General features: G+C 38.9%; 1 protein-coding gene across 7 annotated transcripts in view; it reads right to left on the reverse strand.

The window, feature by feature from the left end:
* Positions 1-20,854, reverse strand: part of CDKL5 (cyclin dependent kinase like 5) — a 161,354-nt gene that overhangs the window by 100,782 nt on the left and 39,718 nt on the right. For 6 of the 7 annotated variants that reach the window (XM_075913853.1, XM_075913845.1, XM_075913860.1 and 3 more), the window contains exons 3-4: positions 5,260-5,487; positions 3,052-3,086 (exon numbers count right to left, since the gene is read on the reverse strand). The exons of the other annotated variant lie outside the window; for it this stretch is intronic. In XM_075913853.1, coding sequence (XP_075769968.1) covers positions 3,052-3,086; positions 5,260-5,323 — 99 coding nt within the window. In that variant the 5' untranslated portion in view covers positions 5,324-5,487. The remainder of the gene's footprint in view (positions 1-3,051; positions 3,087-5,259; positions 5,488-20,854) is intronic. 7 annotated transcript variants of the gene reach the window in all.

Raw genomic sequence — 20,854 nt, forward strand, 5'->3', positions numbered from 1 at the left:
ATTCTGGTTCTTAGGAATAAATTACTAATTCCAGGAAGGAAAGGAAAATTGCATTTGCAGAGGTATCATTACCGGGAAGGAAGATAAACTTCTGACACTGATACGATTTCCAATCTATGCCCAAGAGATTCCTTTACTGAATCCTAAGAATGTTGCAGATCACTACTGAGTTTTCATTGGCTCAACTGCATTGGGAAGCTTACCCAGCTCCTGCCAGTATTATATTTCACTTTGGCCACTAGCATCAGTCCATCATTTTCAGCAACACTAAATCTGCCCATTACAATTTTAAGCTATATAAGAGGAAAATGAAAATTATTAATTTAAAATATCAGATAAACAGTGCAACGTCACATCTATCAGTGAAATGAAACAGTCATAACCATGGCATAATGGGAGCTTTTTATCACAAGCCAATATGCATGTCTCTTATTGAGCTAGCCTACATGACATACAGACTTAAAAACTACTAAAACATTATTCATTTTGGATAAGCCATTTCTATGCCAACCACACTACGTGAGATGGCCTAGTATATAAAGTGTTTGAATTCACAAAGTGCAATATAAGGATATGAACTGCATGGGAAAATGTGGGACATCTGCTCTCCATCCATAGTTCCAAATTTCACTCACTCATAAAAATAAACATTTAAATCAAAACTAATCAGCAGTGAAGTACAGGTTAGACTTCCCTGGTTTGGCACCCATGAGACCTGACAAGTCCCAAACAAGGTAATTTGCCAGACCAGGGAAGCAGAATTTTTGCCATTCAGAGAACTCTTCTAAAATTTGGTATTTTGTATCAATATCTTTTTGTACTACCAGAAACTTTTACATATTTTTATTCCCAATATTATAATACGTAGTCAAGATAGTTAATTTATAAATAGTAATTTCATAATATTCTTCAAGTGCTGTAACACTAAAGTAAACTAAGCATCCCAAGTTGAATTTAGACATCTGAAACTAAAATTAGGAAGTAGGCATTACACACACTACGATTTTTAAGAACATAGATTTTTTGAGTAAAGACAAGAGATACCAAGGAATTGGAACACATTTTTACTTCTTGGACAAGTTTCTCTTAACTTCCTCAATCTTGGTCCTTCCACTCCTTCACATCACATCCCATCCCATAAAAGCATATAATGCTAACCAGATTGCAAAATTGGAATTCATGCAAGAAGCCAAATTTAAATGGACCTCACTTATATTTTTGACAGTCCTCAAATACAGGAAATCATGTCCAAAAGCAGAGCAACTAGGATGGAGAATGAACAACCCCAACACACATTCAAGTCCACAAAAATGATCCATTTTATTTCAGATGCAGTGAATTAATTTCAAATACCTCAAAACTGTTGTTTCTCTTTTTCATTTGTCCTTTACTAGACTAAAGCAAATAGTCTTTTACTGCAGTTAGTTTATCAAACAGTAGCCATGGAAATTCCATGTATCAGTCCTGAACAACTTGCTTCCGTTACAGAAACAACCAGAATCATCATATTGGCAAGCTATGATTAATTTCAAAACATTCTACAGGTTGAACTTTTATAATCTGGCATCTTTGGGACCAGACTGGTGCCAAACCAGAGAATTTTCCAAACCACAGGAGGTCAATATTATCTTGCAGCATTACCAATGCTGCTTACTGGGCTCTTAGAAGACATTTAGGGGTAAATTAGAGCTAAACAGCAGCACAGAACACCAAGAGCCAGGAATAGTAGCTGTAAACAAACTTTATGGGTCCATGGGAAACCTGGCCACATGCATAAGTGGACATCCGGCTAACTAAAATTATACCAGACTATGGATGTTGCCGGACCAGAGAATGCTGGATGAGAGAGGTTCAACCTGTACTAGAGGCTATGGCTGTGAATCATTTGACAATGTTTCCATTTATCCAGCTCTCGATTTTAATTCCCAGGATTACAGCTGAGGCATGCCCAGACTAGTAACCCAGAATAGGTTATCCAAATTTCTGCATTATAATATATAAAAAATAAGTTCTATTTTTTATTATCTCTTATCCCAATATAGTCCAATCAAAACTCTGAACCAACAGACTGTAGGTCAAGGTCTACCCCGAAAAAAGCAGCATAACATATGTCTAATACACATTAGCAACCCAGGTCTTATTACCCATGTTTAAAATTTAATTCTTCGTCTCATCCATGGATCAACATTTATATACAACTAACGGGAGTTACCCGGCGTTGCTCAGAAACGTGGAGGAACAAAATTTAGAAAAACAGTAGTTCATTATCATTTTTTGAATAGTAGAAAAGTTGCACTGAGTTCTATAGGGATTAAAATAAATAAAGTATAAAACAACCAATTTTACATGTTATCAAACTTTATTGTAAACTATATTTTCGGTTTCATTATTCTTAACAAATATGTACAATTTTTTTCCACTTCCAACTCTTGAACACGCAACATAGAGGTGTCCATGTGAAAAACAAGATGTCTCCAAATCAATTCCAACTATTTTAAGTGACTGTCCTTGCGCTTAGTCAGTATACATCATTGAAATATAAGTTGACAGTTGATATAACTGAGGTGAGAAGCCTGAGGGGAGGGAGAGGGAAGGAAGCCGCACGCCTGCCGCCGGTGCCCGAGCCCACCCTCCGCTTCCTTGTCCCTTCACCGGCCTTAGTGAGTGACTAGCCCCACCGCTTCCCCAGGGAACCCACTTCTCCCCATACTGCCAAGCTCCGTGCAGCCCCGGGGAGAGGCGGTCTCTCATCTCTTTCCTCCCACCGTCCCTTAAAACCTTCTCCGGGGTGACAGGTTATCCCTCCGCCGTCCTTAGTGAGCGACTGTCCCCGCCACTTCTCCCAGGAAGCCGCTTCTCCCCACACTACCAAGCTCTGTGCAGCCCTGGGGAGAGGCATCGGTCTCTCATCTCTTCCCTCCCACAGTACCTTAAAACCTTCTCCCATGCAAAGTTTGGTTGTGGTAGCTCTTATAGTGTCCAAGTTATTAGCGCACAAACGAACAAACAAACATTCTCCTTTATATATTCGATTTAAAGCACTCTATTTACCTTGTGTCTGCATTTAAGTACAACCCCATAGGCTCCTGGAACACAAATGGAAAAAACAAACAGATTAATTACTATGCTGTGGGAAAAGTAAAATACTCTATATTTCACATTTGCCTAACGTGTATTACAGATGCACTGTTCCTTATACTATTTTCTTACACTTATAGCTAAAATGTTTTGTTGCATTTTTGTGTCGCAAAATTTAAAAATGAAGCTGCTGGTAAGTATATGATTTTGAAATTCTTCTGTGAATTCTTTATTTTTATAAATATGAATATGCAAGACTATCTGAAAATCTGTATATTCTGGTAAGAGTTACTAGTGTAGACAGTAACATTACACATTACATTATTTTTTTTAAAAACAAGAACAGAAAAAAAAGTGTCATTTCATGTACATTCTGGTAATTCTGCTTTGATTACTTTTAAGGCATCTCTTGCGACTTATCTACACATAAAATGCTAAGCAGCATAGCTATAGTGGCATTCTCCCATTGGTACAGGTATCTACCTCCTCAAGACACAGCAGATAGGTTGACAGAAGAATTCTTCTGTTGACCTAGCACTGCCTGCCTACACAGGGACTTAGGTCAGCTTAACTTCACCACTAACGATCTGGATTTTTCCCACCCCAATACGTAAGAGTTCAGTTGGATTTAGAATGGTAAAATAATTGTTTCACTTCTTTAGGACATCCTGCCATCTTAAAATTAAGACAATGACTTTATTACTTAATATGTTAACTTGTATATGCAAATAATATTTTGTCTAGCTCGATAATGTCCATAATTAAGCATAGAATAATATTTGTAATAAAAATATATGCATTGTAAAAATGAATAAATCATATTTTTTCAATTCACCTCATACAAAGAAGTACAGCAGTGCATCTCTTTATTATGAAAGTACAACTTACAAATGTAGATTTTTTTTGGTTACATAGCTGCATTCGGAAACAAAACAATGTATAACTTTCACCATTTACAAGTCCACTGAGCCCTACTACTTATTTAGGCAATCACTTAGAGAAACAAGTTATATTTTTATGGGAAATAATGCTGCCCGATTCTTATTTACAATGTCACCAGAAAATGAAAACAGGTGTTCACATGGCACTTTTGTAACTGGCATTGCAAGGTATTTGAATGCCAGATGTGCTAACTATTTGTATGCCCCTTCATGCTTTGACCACCATTCAAGAGGACTTACTTCAATGCTGATGACCTTTGTTAAAAAATAATGCAGTAATTAAATTTGTGACCAAATTTCTTGGGGGAGAATTGAATGTCTCCTGTTGTTTTACCCAAACTCTGTCATATATTTCATATTATTGCAGTCTCAGACAATGACCCAGCACATGTTCGTTTTAAGAATGCTTTCACTATAGATTTCACAAAAGCCACATTTCTAAAGAGAGCTACAGCACTTGATCCAAGGTTTAAGAATCTGATGTGCCTTCCAAACTTAAAGGGATGAAGTGAGGAACGTTCTTTGAGAAGTCTTAACAGAGCAACACTCCAGTGTGGAAACTACAGAACATAAACCACCAGAAAAGAAAAATCAACCTTTTACTGATCTGCATCTGAGTCAGATGCAGAAAATGAAAATGCGTAAGTCCACACTGCTTTGGACCATTATCAAATAGAACTAGTCATCAGCATGGGCGTACATCCGTTGGAATGGTGGCTGAAGCATGAAGGGACATATGACTCCTCAGCACATCCTGCATGTAAATATCTTGATGCCAGCTTCAACAATGCCATGTGAACACCCGTTCTCACTTTCAGGTGACATTGTAAACAAGAAACAGGCAGCGTTATTTCCTGCAAATGTAAAACTTTTCTGTCTAAGTAATTCATCTGAGACTTGTAGGCTCTCAAGTTTTACATTGTTTTGTTTTTGAATGCAAGGGTTTTTTTGTACACAACTCTACATTTGTAAGATCAATTTTCATGTTGGAGAAATTATACCATAGTACTTGTAATGGAAGAAATGAAAACTACTATTTCTTTTGTTTTACAGTCAAATATTTGTAATTAAAATATGAAGTGAGCAATGTACATTTTGTATTCTGTGTTGTAATTGAAATCAATATATTGGATAATGTAGAAAACATTTAAATAAATAGTATTCCAGTACTGTTTAACAGTACTACTCCTGAACACTGTCTTAGTTCTAATTCCTATTTAATTAAGATGATCTGACTTACCTTCACCTACAACCCCAAGGATCTCAAATTTATTCATCACATTACCAATGTTAAGAATCTTCATGAAGACAAATTCCTCTTGTGATGAGAGCCACAGAGCATGGCACAGAGAAGAATATCTAAAGGGTCTATAGCAGGCAAAAGTGAAGACTTCTGATAGAAGAAATCCACATTGATTGACTGGACTTCTCACATACTTGTCCTAATTTCTAGGCATTAAATAGCTTCCTGGAAAGAAATGAATGATAAAATTAGCATCAGCAGATCTTGCTTTACAGCATGCAAAGAAAAACAATGGCATATATTCACAATATTTACTGTCAGCACTATGGAATTTGAGAAGGAAAATTACCTCACCCCTTTCTGGGTTTTACGGTCAATAGAACTCTGCAGCATGCATAAAGTCAGTCAGCATAGGTGACTACATATCTGATATATGGCACAGTAGGTTTTATAACCCCAGAAGCAGGACATCATTTAAAGTAAGGAAACAGCTTATATAAGAAATGTTTCCTGCTGGTATACAAGAAAAATTGGCAGTGATCTACCACTGCAGGTAGTTGAACACATACTTATAAATACTAGCTTTCTCTCTTGCATTTATGATGGCAGCTAATTATAGAAAAAAATGGATTGTAATTAGTTAGTTTATTCTACACTCAATCTATGCTAGTTCCTCTTTTTCTAGCTTTTATTACACCTGGAAACATTTCTAACACTTTTCATAGTTAACACTATAAGGAGCCTGTTTAAAAAGGATATGGCTGAATAATATTTTATGAAACATTGTAAGTTTCACACAAATTAAGCATACTTAGTACCATACGATACAAATACTCTTTTAAAGCTCTCTCTATAGCAAAGTTACACATTTTCAGACAATACATGTAGTAATTACAGAAATGTGATGAATGCAAAGAAAGCAGGTTTTTACTCCAGGCAAAGTTTGTCATCTATGGTTTTAGTAGAAAAATAAGTGTACTAAGATTTATTTTGCCACTGTATATGCTGGTTTTAATCAATACTTACATCACCTATTCAATTTTAAAATGGAGAGAAATAAACCACTAATGAATTCTCTGTAAAAGGGAACAGTTTCTTGTATTTCAGGGCCCTATGAATAGGACTACCTATGGAAAACTAGCTTGCAGGGTGGCAATGAATCCATATCACTAAACCAATTCATGGTACCAATATCGATGACCTAACTATCCTGGATTCTGCACATACAGAAATATAAAGTTGCATCTCTATTTTAGTGTTGCCAGTGGATGTTGTGAAGAGCACTGCTCTGAGCCAAACATAATACGAAGGAGAGGTAGGAGAGACAGGAAAAAACACATCAAATGGCTTGAAAGAAACTTGTTTGCAGAGAAACAAAGGCTACATAAAAGATAATAAAATACGTTATCGGAGAATCAAGTTTTTGTTCAAGTGACTATAAATATAAAAAATGTTTGCCTAAATTAATCGTCTATAGGGGAAAACAATTTAAAAGTTATTCTTCCATTACTGAAATATTTTCATAGTTATTTAAGATGGACAGGAAAAAAAACATTGTCTTTATCTGAGTGTTAAAGAGCTGGCATTTCTTTCCATACTAAACATGCACTCTTCATCTTTCCCTTTCACACTCTTCCCCCTCATAGGTGTGTGGGTTTTCTCTCCCCTGCCTTCTTACAGAGCCTTCAATCTTTAAGGTAACAGTAATAAACCAATTACAAAAACTAAATAAATACATCTGATCTGTTAGCCCCTGCACTACAGTCTATAGTGAGCTGTGTTTGTCCACCCCATTGTGGCATTGGCCAGTACTACACTGTAACTTACCCATATGAACTCCCTGAGTACAAAGTAAAAAGCTCCTACTTTTCATTAATGTAGTCCTTTTTGAAAAGACATACATTAAGACAAACTAAGAATCTTAGAGTCTGGGCTCATAGTCACACTCCCATATTCCTAACAATGGGGCCATGAGAAAAATCCTCTTGAAAGTGCAGTAGACAGAGGCACAGATAATCATTACAAGATCCAAACCTAGAATCTAGGAATATAACAGAGCAGAGTGCTTCTGTCCACACACCATCTATCAAGGCACTAATTTAAAAGCCAACAAGGGAACAGGCTTAACTTTAACACAGACAAACCAAGGCAGATCAAGGCATGAAACTGCTAACAACATTTACAAGACAAGGTGGATGAGACATCTTTTACTGGACCAATTTCTGTTGGTGAGAGAGTGTAAAGCTTTCAACCCAAAAGCTTTCCCTTCTTCAGGTCAGGGAAACCAGAAGAGCTGTGTCTCATTTCAAAAGCTTGCTTCAGGCTACGGCTAACTAGAGAGCTTACACCTGCTGTGTCCAACACGCTAGCCTCTAGCCCCCATTTGGCTATTTGGCCAGGTGAGTGTGGTTAGCTGACTATAGCAATAGCCACTATATTATTTACAATTTCAGAATAATTTGGTTAGTTCGCTGTACTAGTAGCCACTATAGTGGCTACAGCTTCAGAACTGGTTGAACACCAAGCGTTACAGCAGCTCAGCTGCAGCGCAGCGATGCTGCTAGTAAAATACTAATGTAGATCTAAACTGAGAGCTCTCCCATCAACTTAATTGCTCTAGGTCCCACAAGCAGCAGTAGATATGTTAATGGAAGAGCTGTCCCTACTGGTGATTGGTCAAAGTAGTCACTTCCCTGAGAGACATAATTTATACCCACTTAAACCAGAGGTAGTGTGTACATAGTCTCTCTCACCAACAGAAATTCGTCAATAAAAGATTCTCTTACCCATCTTTTGTCTCTCCAATATTATGGGAAAACATTGCTACAGTACCACTGCATACCAACATTTGGATCCAGCAAGCCCTTATTTACAACAGCTATATCACTAGTATTTCAGTTGTAGGTACAGTAACATTGTCCAGATGATGAGCAAACAAAAGGACACTGGAAAAAGTCACTCCCATAACTGGCACGCAGAGAGAGGAAAGGACTGAATGAGCTTAGAGACTGAACTACCAATCAAGATTCAGGTTCTGTGTTTTGGTTGGCTCTGCTAATCCTGTATTTCATTTATATGAGAGTCTACCTCCAAAAAAAATCAATAAAACTATCCTGAATACAAAGAATAGTTTCAAACCATAGATAAGATGCAGGAATTTTGAGCTCCTCAACCACCTATGGCCAAAATTTTCAAAACTGTGTTGGGATTAAAGGAGTTAATATAAAAATCATTCAAAATGGAGTCAGTGAACTTTTGATCTTAGGACTCCATTTTGATCAAAATGCCTGTCAGTAGCAGAGGACTCTGAGCAGTGCTGGCTCTCACCAGCCAGAACTGGTGTTTTCCGCCCACCCAGAACATTCCCATCACCTCAGAGTTTCATACTACAGAAAAGATTTAAGGGCCTGTGAGGCTGCTGGGGGCGTGTGGTCTTCCCATCCACACTCCTGTCAGCACCGGGCCACCATAGCGGCAATGACAAGGGAAAGGGAAGATGTACCGCCAGTGATCCACTTCCACCATAGAAGCTCCCCACTGTGATGTCCCTGAAGTTCCTCCCTGACAGCTTCAAACTAGCTCAAGGGTAGAAGGTCCCAGGTCTCAGCTGCACAGCACCACTGGTACCTCCCAATGTAAAAGGGGTATACTTCTTTGGGTTCTTTCCTATCAATTCTTCCTTTCTTCCTGGCCAAAGTCAGTATCTGGGCCTAGGCTTCACGCCTCTGATGAAATCCCTACACTGTTATATAGTTATTGTTAGTTAAGGAGACTTACTATTGTTTGCGTTATTGTTTGATTCTTGTTTGAATTTCCCATTTTCCCCGTTATTGTAATTTTAATATCTTAATATGTGTGTCAACTTACATAGGGTGTCCCTCTTTATTATTTCTGTATTACACTAGGAGGATGCACTGAGGGATTACTCCAGCCCACTGGTGACAGATACAGGAAAAGGGTACCTGCATTCTCTGAAACAGGGGCTACCCTGATACAGGGGTCACCTTTTGATTTCTATTTTCTTCAAGGTGCCTTTGTCGCCTGGGTAACAACTGGGCACCTAGTGTATTTTATAAACACAGCTTATCACAATAGTGACTAGTTATATGAATTTTGAAGATATCCATCTTTTAAACAGATTAGGATTTTAAAAAAAAACCACACTGGAAGTGCCCAAAGAATGTTAGACCTCAAGTTCTCTTAAACCTTCCGTCCTTTTTTTTTTCCTGCTCTTCCTATTCATGTACGTTGTCCTCTAGTTTAGTATAGAAATTCCCACCTCAACACATTATGTCTATGTAGTAATCTCTAGTCTTGTACTGTCTGGCCTTGTAACTTTGATGACTTATAAAACTGAACAATACAATCTGAGATCCTATGAAGTGTGCAAGTATTTGAGAACATATTCAAACTGTAAGTCACCTTGTGTTCCTTTCATTGTTTGTTTATTTAAAAAAAATAAAAAATTAATCCCCTACAGCTAGCATGCCTACCCCCAAATCACAGAGCCCAAAGTGTCCATGGTGACTCAGAAGGGTTGCCAACATCTGAACAGGGAAAATTAGAAAAAAAAATAAACACTTGCTTATCGATCTTTCCTCTTTCATTTTTCTCCCACAGCCTAATTTTCATTCATCTACAAGATTTATTCCAGTCCACACTGCATGTAGATAAGAACTTTTGGTTTTTAGTCTTTAAAGTAAAAGAAAAATAGGATATTAAATAAAGGTGAACATACAAAGTATTTAATACCCCATGAATGCTATAACTCAACATTATGGTTATTCCAACACAGACCAAAATAACAACAACTGCTGTTCCATGTAATTTTCAACCCTATTATTACTCTCAGATTGTTGGTTCACTATTCAGATTTTTTTTTTTTTTAAGAAAATAAAACTTGAGATCACTTTCTCAAACAAAAAAAAGCACACATCTGCTAAAAAAAAACCTCCAAGAGAATAAAAAAAGCCCCAAATGTCTAATTTTAAATTAATAGGATCAGGTATTATACTGTTATTAGTGAATGAAAACCTAATGTCTAACTGGCCGCTAGAAGCATTTACTAGATTTCCGCTATTCATTCTTGATGTTTTTTCAAAGTAGAAACAGAGAACGTGTTTTTTCTTTTGTTTTTTTTCCCATGAAAACTTCCCTCTTAACAGCCAACTTCCTAAAACTAAACAAAAATGTATCCCATACATGCCAAACATACTTCACTTACCATTTGGTATGATGATAATGAAAGTGTCATATTTTACTTACTTGCGTCTGAAGAATACTCACCCTCCATACACTTAAGATTAATCTAAAGAAACTTCTACAGGTTAAACTTTTATAAACCAGAACTCTGGTCCGGCAACATTCATAGTTCTAGGCTCAGAGAGTCTTAATGTGCTGCAGTGGGTGGGGAGGCTAGAAGCCCAGCTCTATGCAGGGGGAGGCGATGCATGGCTCAGCTGGGCTGCGAAGGGAGGAGGAAGGGGCCGGCGTGCAGTTCACTGGGGCTGTGAGGGGGAAGGGGCCTGGAGCCGTCGCGTGGCAATCCCAGTTTTCCAGTTGGACAGGAAGGATTGTGCTGGGGTTAGGCGGGGCTTGGCTACACTGGCAGAGGGGAAGGTTGCTCAAGGGACAGGGCAGCAGCTTACCTTCCCCAGCTGCCCATGACCTCAGGTGTCATGGTAGGGGGTCTCTGTGCATTCTTCTGGGCCTGCCTGCCACAGGATTTAACTCCCCCCCCCCCCCCGGGGCTCTTGCTGCTACCACCAGTTGCGCAGCAGAGCAAGAGGTTCCAGCTGCTAGCTCTGTACCACTGCTGGCATGTCCCTGTGGCCTGGGGAGGTGTACAGAACCATCCCATCTGATTCAGCACAGCTGTCCAAAACCCACACTGTGGGGGGCCCTGCAGCAGCCACACCAACCATCCTATGGACATGACAATCCCCCATACTCAGATTAGCCCATAGGACCCTGGGCGGGCTGAGGTCAGCAGCAGGGGTTGGGCCTCCTGCCACACTCACTGCAGGCAAGTGGAGCTACAGAATAGCCTGCTCTCTCTGCTGCCATCTCCCAAACCAAACCACACTGTAGCTGGGGCTCTCCACTTCCCACCAGCACAGTGTAGAAGAGCCATCAGGCAAACCTGGGAGATGGCAGAAGATTAGAGGTTGCTGTGGCGCTCTGCTTCCCTGCAGCTCTTGCCACCATGGTGAGTGTAGTAGGGTGCCAGGTGTCCAGTATTCACCCAGACAGTCTGGTATTTGCGGGCTCCGGCCAGTTTAAAAAACAAAACAAAACCAAAAAACAGGAAATGACTGGTATTTCCTGTTTCCCTCGGACGGAAGCCCGGCAGGGCCAATTTCCGCCTGCTGCGTCTGGCGGGGGAAGTGAGGAGTGAGGCAGAATTGTAGTGAAGGGGGGGCTGGAGGGGACACTTGCCGGGCACCATGCTAGGGGGCTGCTTGGCTGGGGTGGGAGCAGAGCACACGCTGCTCTGGCCCACGTGACCAACAGAGACCCGGGAGCTGGCCATGTGATGTCTCCCTCAACATGAGCTGTGACCAACCCGCAGCTCACAAGCCACATGCGGCTCTTGCCCCCCAAAAGTGCTGCTCGCAAAGCCGCTCCTGTGCCCCCCTCCCCAATGACTCCGTCTCCCGCCAGCTTCTCCCCCAGCCCTCCTGTGCTTACTGAATCAGAGCTGCAGGGTTTTAAAAATGGCGCTCAGAAGGAGCTACCTCCACTGGAGCTCTGCAGTTTAAACATTGTAGGAGCCGGGCACACAGGCAGCCCAGCTCCTACTACATTTAAACTTCAAAGGCACAGCGGGGTAGATCCGGAACCTGGAGTGAAAGAGGACAGAGCTGGGACCTACTGAGATTCTGCATTTTAAATGTAGTAGGAGTCGGATCCAGCAGCCCCTGTCCGTAGCCAGCCCCAGCTTCCGTGGACAGAAGCTGCTCCGGCAGCAGACCCTGCTCGCAACAGCCCGGGCTGACCATGGGCAGAGGCTGCTCTGGCAGCAGCCCTTGACAGAGAAAGCAGTGCATAGGGAGGAGGGCAGGCAGCACCACAGAGATGGTGCTGGGGAGAACTGGCTTTTAAGCCAGCTCCCCCTAGCACCTGCTCCCCCTGATACGCAGACAGCAAGGGGGGGGGGGAACGGAGCACATAGTCAAATAGTCGACTAGACTACCTGATAAGCGTAAGCTTATCAACTACTTGCTTACATCCCTATCCTTGCCCCTTTACCTTTTCCAAATCAACTCAGGAAAACAAGTCAGTAGTCCACTCACAAATAAGCATACATAAAAAAATCAGCAGGCGCATAGGAAAGAAATGGTTTTGATAAAGATTTTAACTCTACCTTCCAAGAGATTGTTTTAGAGCAAGAGAAAGACCAAGAGAAAAGACATAATAGATGATTAAAGAGCTTACTTACCTTGTGTAGTTCTTTATAATAGTTTCAACCAATTTCTCCAGTATTAAAGTTAGATTTACATGTCTCTAATTGCCAGGATCACCTCTAGAGCCCTTCTTGAAAATTGGTGTCACAATAACTATCTTCCCAGTCATTTGGTACAAAAGCTGATTTAAAAGGATAGGTTAGAAACCACATTTAGTAGTTCCACAATTTCACATTTGAGTCAGAACTCTGGAATGAATGCCATCTGGACCTATTCTCAGAGGGTTAACCATGTTAGTGTGTAACTTTAAAACAATGAATAGTCGTGTGGCACCTTAGAGACTAACAAAAAATATATAGAAGCTTCAGGGGGTAGCCAAGTTAGTCTGTTACAGAAAAAAACAACAAATGGTCTGGTAGCCCTTTATAGATTAAACGGCTACCAGACCATTTGTTGTTTTTTTTCTGTAACAGACTAACGGACTAAAGTGCTACCACACCATTTGTTGTTGTTTAAAAAAAAAAAAAAAAAAAGAGAAAGTATCATGAACTTTCATGGGTACAGCCTGACTTGCTACTGTTTAGTTTATCAGTTTGTTCCAAAAATCTCTTCTAATGATCTGTCAACCTGGGACAGTCACCTTGGATCTGTCACCTAAAGAGAATGGCTCAGGTTTGTCAACCTCCCTTGCATCCTCAGCTGTGAAGACTGATTCAAAGAAATCATTTCGTTTCTCCACAATGACCTTATGAGTGCTCTGTTAGCGTCTTGATTGTGCAGTGGTCTTACTGGTTGTTTAGCAGGCTTTCTGCTTTTAAAAAAATTAATATGTTTTGAATTTTTTGCTAACTGTTATTCAGTTTACTTTTTGGACTTCCTAACTTTATTTTTACATTCCCAAACAATTTCTGTCAATGCATATTGAGAGAGCAGTTATCAAAGAAGAAGCTATTTGGCCATTAGGCTGCAGCAGATGAACACAATAGGAGAAGCCAGAAGATGAAAGAAACAATAGCTTGCAATGTTTGTCACATGGCTGGAGGAAAGAATTGATTGAAGATTATTTCACAAGCTTAATTTACATAAAGTGGCCAGGTTCTCTTCGGGATTTCCATCATTAATTGCTATTGCACTTCAGGTGCCCATTTACAACAAGAACCAACCTCTTTCTGCTATTCAAGCTAGGCCATAAGTTGTACAAAATAGGATGTAAAATATGGTGACTACAGCTAGTCTGGACAATGAGTCAAAGCAGACATGCAGATGAATAATCACAAAAGCTTAACATGAATCCCACAAAGTTACCTTATAAATGTCAGTATAAATAAATGATGGCCACTTAAACACCTTCCTATACCAGAAGCTTACTGACATCTATTCTTATCTACTTGCTTCTCGCTTCCATCCAGGACACATCACACAATCCAGGACACATCACACAATTCATTGTCTACAACCAAGCCCTAAGATAAAACTACATCTGCTCCAATCCTTCAGAAGAGACAACCACTGACAAGATCTTGATCAAGCATTCTTAAAACTAACCCACCTGGGGAAGTGAAGAAACAGACTGACCAAGCCAGACAAATATCCGCAAGACACCTACTTCAGGACAGGCCCAATAAGGAAAATACCTGGCTATCATCTATAGCCCCTAGCTAGAACCCTCCAACACATTGTTAATAATCTACAAGCTATCCTAGAAAATGGTCTCTTACTCTCTCAAGTCCTCACCTATAGACAGACCCCCAACCTGAAGCAAATACTCATGAGCAGCCACCCACCACACCACAGAAACACTAACCCAGGAACTTATCCCTGCAATAAAACCCGTTGCCAATTATCCACATATCTACACAAGTGACATCATCATAGGACTTAACCATATCAGCCATATCAACAAGGGCTCATCCACCTGTACATCTACTAACCTAATGTATGCCATCTTGTGCCACCAATGCTCCTTTGACGTGTATACTGGCTAAACCAGTGGTCCCCAACCTTTTCAGGTTGTCGGGCGCCCGGGGCCGGCGCTCCCCCCGCCAAGCGCCGCGCGCCATGTGCCCGGGGCCAGGCCAGCCCCGAGCACCTGGCGGGCGCATGGAAATGCCCCCGCGGGCTCCATGGCGCCCGCAGGCACCGTGTTGGGGACCACAGGGCTAAACCAAACAGTCTCTGATACAAATCAGACATCAAGAAAAGTAACATACTAAAACCAGTATAACACTTTAACCTCTGTAGACACTCAGTAAGAGACTAAAAAGCAGCTATACCTTGATCAAAAAAAAACCCTTCAAAACCAGACTACAAGGAGAAACAGCACAGCTGCATTTCATTTGTGTTACATTTGCAATCAAATTAAGACTGAATATGGACTTAGAATGGTTCTCTCACCACAAAAATGATTTCCCCTCTCTTGATATTTATCTCCCCCATCAGTTGCTGGGAGTGAGCCATATCCACCCTAATCAAGTGGTTCTTATCCACTAAAACCAATGCCTAAATAAATCTGTTTCACCTTTCAAGTGCCAAAGGATTTGTTGTATTTGAAGATACAGGCTAACATGGCTCTCTCTCTCTCTCTGACTACAAATTAGTTTATTATTGACAAACAGAACCAATTCCAATCTGTATAATTATACCCAGGACACAAGAACCTTAAAAAGGAGGTCCCTCTGAAAAAGAATGGTTAAACATCAGATTTTAAGCTAAACAAAGAATAGTAAAAAAATAAATAAATCTCAAAGCCACCAAGAAGTTAAATCTCTGAGTTGGAAAAATTCACATATGCAGCTTCATGTAATCTATGCAAGACAGTAATTATACAGTGTGAGAGTCTACTCATTATGCATAACAAAATGCAAAGCCAAAAAAAAAAAAAAAAAAAAAAAAGGATATGCCACCAACCAGGAAAACAACAAATTTATGCATGAGATTGTAATGGTTTCTCAGTGACACAGAATGGCTAAAAATACAATTCCTTCCTTGTTCTTAACACAGACCACTAGCAGGGTCTTAATATCCAGTTTCCTCTGTTATCCTTACACAACTATTAGGTGTTCTACTGACTCAGTTAAGTCGTAAGAAAATAGCGAAGAATTATCATTAGGTTTGCTGTACTGCACCTGAGAATCTCTTCTCTCTTAATAATACAGTACAATCATTTTTCTTTTTAAGATAAGAGACCAGAAGATTAAAAATGGTTGAGGACTTTTAGTCACTGCTAGAAAAGCTGTTTGCTAGTGGGGTTTTTATTATAAAAAGATGCCAATTATTCCTTATCTCACTCAGGTATTGCTCATTAACCTGACCTGGATATAAGGAATGCAGGAATAGTCCTTTGATCAGGGTAACCTAGGTTCTGGTTAAGAATCTCAGAGAGGAACAAGAACAGCCAAACACAGGGAGAAGATTTTGGGTTGTAATTTGCTTTATATTTTCATCATGTCTATATCTACATATCTAAAAAAACCTGCTCAGACCTCAAAATCCATATTTAAAATCTACTCAGACTTTAACAGCTTTCAAGATAATTATTGTAATATTTTCCTCTTACCAACAAAAAATAGCTTTTTCTTTTGAATATAAAAATACATATCTGAAAGCAAGCCCTAAAATAGTAGGTTTTTTTTTTTTAATTAAAACACTTTTTATATGCAATCTGTTGAACTGGAAAAAAAACTCGTAAGTCTCTTATTTATTAAACTAAAAGCTTCATTTTAAGGTATTCTCCAAGACTCAGGATCTTAAATGCATTTCATTTCATCTATTTACATCCATATCTTCAACCCTGCAGAATGCTAGTGAGGTTAGAAAAATCCCATCTGTCTTCTCAAATGATAAGTTTTTGAAGGCGGGGGAGAGAAAGGAGCAAGGCAAAAATATATGCATGACAAGGTACACAATATCATATGATATGGTAGCTGAAGTATTTTTCCACTGCAGGGTGTTTATCAGACTGCAATAATTCTATTAGTACTTTTAAGGCTTGAAGCACACCTTCTGTTGAGTGCTGTGAGTCACAGTTTTAATGACAGTGTGTGATGATTCTGTAGCTATGCAGCTTATGCAAGAGAATACTATTTGCATTAAATACCCAGATTTAGAAGCCACCTTTTCTTCGTCACTGCTAATAGTGAACAACAGCTAGTAGTAAAAAAAGAATAGGATTATATTTCCTGCATTCCCTACCATTGGAAGAAACAATGCTAGTTTGCTAAATATTAAATGGAATGTTGCTGTTGTTTTGTACACGTTAAACTTAAAATCTTGTTTTTGACAAACAGAAAGATATGACAATTTTTTACTTTTAGTTAAAGCTTATAGTATGTTTTAATTACATGGGCATTTTCTAAATGTTTTCAATGGACAGTGTTCTTCTCGCTTCCTCTACTTACAAAAGAGGCATTTAAGTGTTTTAAAGTGAGAAAAATTAGCCCTCTGAAACAAGGCAACTCAAAATCTGACATGCCCAGTTCATAGACTGGAACAAAACCAAAAAGAACAAAAAACAAATAAGCCAAAGGATAATGGGTTTGTTGGTATCAGATACAAACACGCTATAACCTTGCCCCTCTTATTGCCAGCTCTATTCTCCTAAGACAAGGAATTTGAAATAATCAGGATTCCTGCTCTTAGTATAGGAAATATATCATCTTCAGTCTCTTGCTAGCTCATAAGAGGCAAAGGATGGCACAACAAAGACAGTAACCCAGACGATCAAGTAACACCCGAAGGCTGCTTCAGCCCATGTTTTGCAGGGGTAAAGGGATTTTGGGGAGGGAAGGGGTAAAGAGGAAAAGGAATTGTGCTATTAATTAAATACTTCAAACTCAGTTGTTCTTAAAAGGGGTGGGAGAAGTCTCATTTTGTGCTTTTCAGTTCTGACAGTGCCCCATTATTTATGTACTGTTCTTTGTCTTTTTCTTCAAAGCTAATTACAGCCAGGGAGTTTGGCAGGGAATTGCTCAGAGCTGCCTCCTCTACCATACCAGTAAATGAAATTCTTGTGCAGATATTGTGCTAACAATTTGATCTCACTAAACTTAGTTTGAAGAACTGAGGAAATGACCACGGACCTCGTTTGCCCCTTCATCCTATGTTATTTTGACATTGTGTCTGAATTGGTTCTTGCACAAACTAATGATAAATAGGATTAAAAAAAGATATAAAAGTTTGTATGATCAAAACAAATTCCAACTTCTGAGTAAAACATCCTATCCAGAATTTAGATAACCAGTCCTCCTTTGCTTTACTTTATAAGGAATTAATATGAACAAGTGATATTCCCATTTCTACCCTATTCCAGAACAGTCACCACGTGTTATAGATGTTGAAACATACCACTTATGTTTCAGGCATAAAATAGACAAAACCCCAAAACCTTCCCACAGAAGTCTGTTCCTATTTCTCTCATGGCCCTGCTGAACCCAGACTGTAGGCCAGGTTATTCCTGACCGAAGGACTACTCCTGACTTCCTTATACCCAGGGTATCTTAATGAGCAATGCTTACCAAAATGAGTTAGGAGAGCTCAACTGTTCTGCAGGATTCCAACACTTGCTTAGAAGATAAGTCTAAAGACAAATGAATCATCCTGTTCCAATGAAGAGCCTGTGTACCCTCATGTTTAAAAAAAGTGAGAAATCTGTTGATAGCATAGCATTGGCATCCTCTTTGTGAGAGATACAAGTCACTGCAATCTTGTCAAATTTGATACAAGTTCCTGGATTAGAGTTCCCACAAGCATCACACACTTGCAAGATTCTATATAAGGAACCTACCTGATCAGAAGGAAGCTACACTTGCAGCAGACTATTCATACCACTACCTACTGCATACCTGTTCTGCAGATAGAACTTTTGTCAAACATGGCTGGAAACAGTGAGAACAACTACAGTACCCCACCCCAGTGACCGTCTCTAGTACTAGAAGTTGTAATCTCAATGTAAACAATGTGACATTTCCTCAGGAAAATAAAATTTCATTTTAAAAATAAGTAATTCTATTTAATAGGAATGAGCACATTTTTCATGTGATTATCCAGAGAGATTCCTTTTATACCTTTTGATCATACAAAACTAATCTTCCTCCTGTTGTTTATATAAACCAAGGTTCTACCTTTTCTTCCCCTGCAAGAGAAGGGTGTCCTCAAATTGCAAGCATCTCTACTAATGTAAAACCAGCTGTGAGTTCTGGAAAATATAACTGATTTTAAATAAGTTTAATTCATTTGAAAAATGTATTGTTCAACTTCTAGTGGTTATCAGAAATTTCCCTGGTGAGCTTTGACTTAGTGTAATTTATCCAAAATTTAATAACTTCATTTGAAAAAAATATATTAAGCCTCAGTTGCAAAGAACTTTACAAAAAGTGATGCAGTTCTAGTGATTCAGCTGCTGCTGTATATCTAGTAAGTAGCAGGACAGTGAAACACAGATTTTGTCAGTTTCACTGCTGCTATTCAGAAAAGAGTTTCATCAGAAAATACAAACTAGAAACCCAAAATGTTTCACAGAAGCCTACTGTGTTTAAACAAAATTATGCTGATCCACAGGCAGAGTTCCATTAGAAACTGTACTTGGTTTGACAGCTTGCCTAGGCTGAGGATATTTAGGGTATCCAGTGCCTATGGCATGGATTAGCTACCAGACCCTGAACAGCTGGTTCCCCACTCCCAAATGGTGTGCCACACCTAGGATCACCAGAGAAAAACACTGCTACTTAAGGACAGGCATTGACAAAAGTGACAAGAATGTCAATTTCGTTCAGAAGCTGCTGAAATATTTTTGTTGTTGTTTTACAAACACCATAGGTTTCCACAGTGAAAGTTTTCCACAATTTCCAGTTCATGGGGAAATTGAGAATTTTTATTTTGGTCTAAATCAGAAAAAAAACAAAATATGAAATTTCCTACAAACTGGAAATTCTGAGTTTTGGCCATATGTATTCAGAACCCTACTGACAGCTGTGAAAGTGGATAGAATCAAAATATGAGCAACAGCATAGCTGTCCACAGAATAGTACAAGAAGAGAAACCTGGACCAAAAAAAGTGTACAGTATAATAAAACTGTGTCATCTTCAATTGAGGGGGAAAATCCACCAAAAACTGGAAGATAAACACAACTTTTTGAAAGAAAATATTAGCAAAGATATTATAATTCTCTGAATACATTAAAACAAACCTTTCACCTACAGTTCTCATATTTCTGTGAAAAACTCATTTCACTCAAGGCTTTCACATGTGTGCCTAGTTCAGTCTTTAATCTGTCATAAGAACTTACATACTTATCTTTAAAAGCACCAATGCTAGCAATTCTCATGATTTACTGAGAGCATTGTAATACCTGGCTGGTGCTTTTCTTAAATTCCAGTTCTTGCAGTGAAAAAAAAAATCAAGTGAACATCTGTTTCCATTTCTAAAGCTAAGTTTCTAACACTCATGGTTGCAAAAGAAAAATTTAAAATGCAAACCCTAAAAGTGTCAAAACCAAAAGGCAATATAAAAGTACCTACAATTTATTTTTTAGTTCTTATGACTTTGGGTCTTTTTTTAAACTTCTCATGACTTTTGAATACTTGGGGTTGATAATATTACCAACAGTAGAGTTTTATTTTAGTTTTTTAGATACAAGCAGGTCCTCAAAACCAAGTGACACTTGCCTAAACTTGCCTCAAGCACACAATTAAAGCTGTTAAACAAATGCAACTTATTTAACCATTCTTTTGCAAAAAGTCCAACCAAGCAAAGACCAAGTGCACACAGAATAATTTAGTCATCTTAATAATGTATAGGCTCTACTTATCCCTTCATTTTGGTTAACATGCCATATTTCCAAGTCTCAAAGAAAATACTACGAGCTCCATTTTAGTACTTTGGGCAGCACTTTGACTGCCCTGGCTTCACCAAGTTGAGCTCATCTAGCATAAAAGTTGTGTAAATTTTATGTGGAAGTTTTTCAGTGGGTCATTTTAAGTTTAGAACTGAAAGGAAGTGGTTTTAACAACTGCCAGATTCCTTCCTATTTCAAACCCCAATAATATTAAAAATAAATTACTAATATTAATCTTGAATGAGAGAACAAAATAGAGTCAAGCTTTCCAATACATTAGACCACATATAAATCCCCTATTTAAAATATATATACACTAGTGTAAAAATACATTGATATTTCATCCAATTTTGT

The sequence above is a fragment of the Pelodiscus sinensis genome, chromosome 1, assembly GCF_049634645.1.
Source record: "Pelodiscus sinensis isolate JC-2024 chromosome 1, ASM4963464v1, whole genome shotgun sequence".
Classification (NCBI taxonomy): Eukaryota; Metazoa; Chordata; order Testudines; family Trionychidae; genus Pelodiscus; species Pelodiscus sinensis.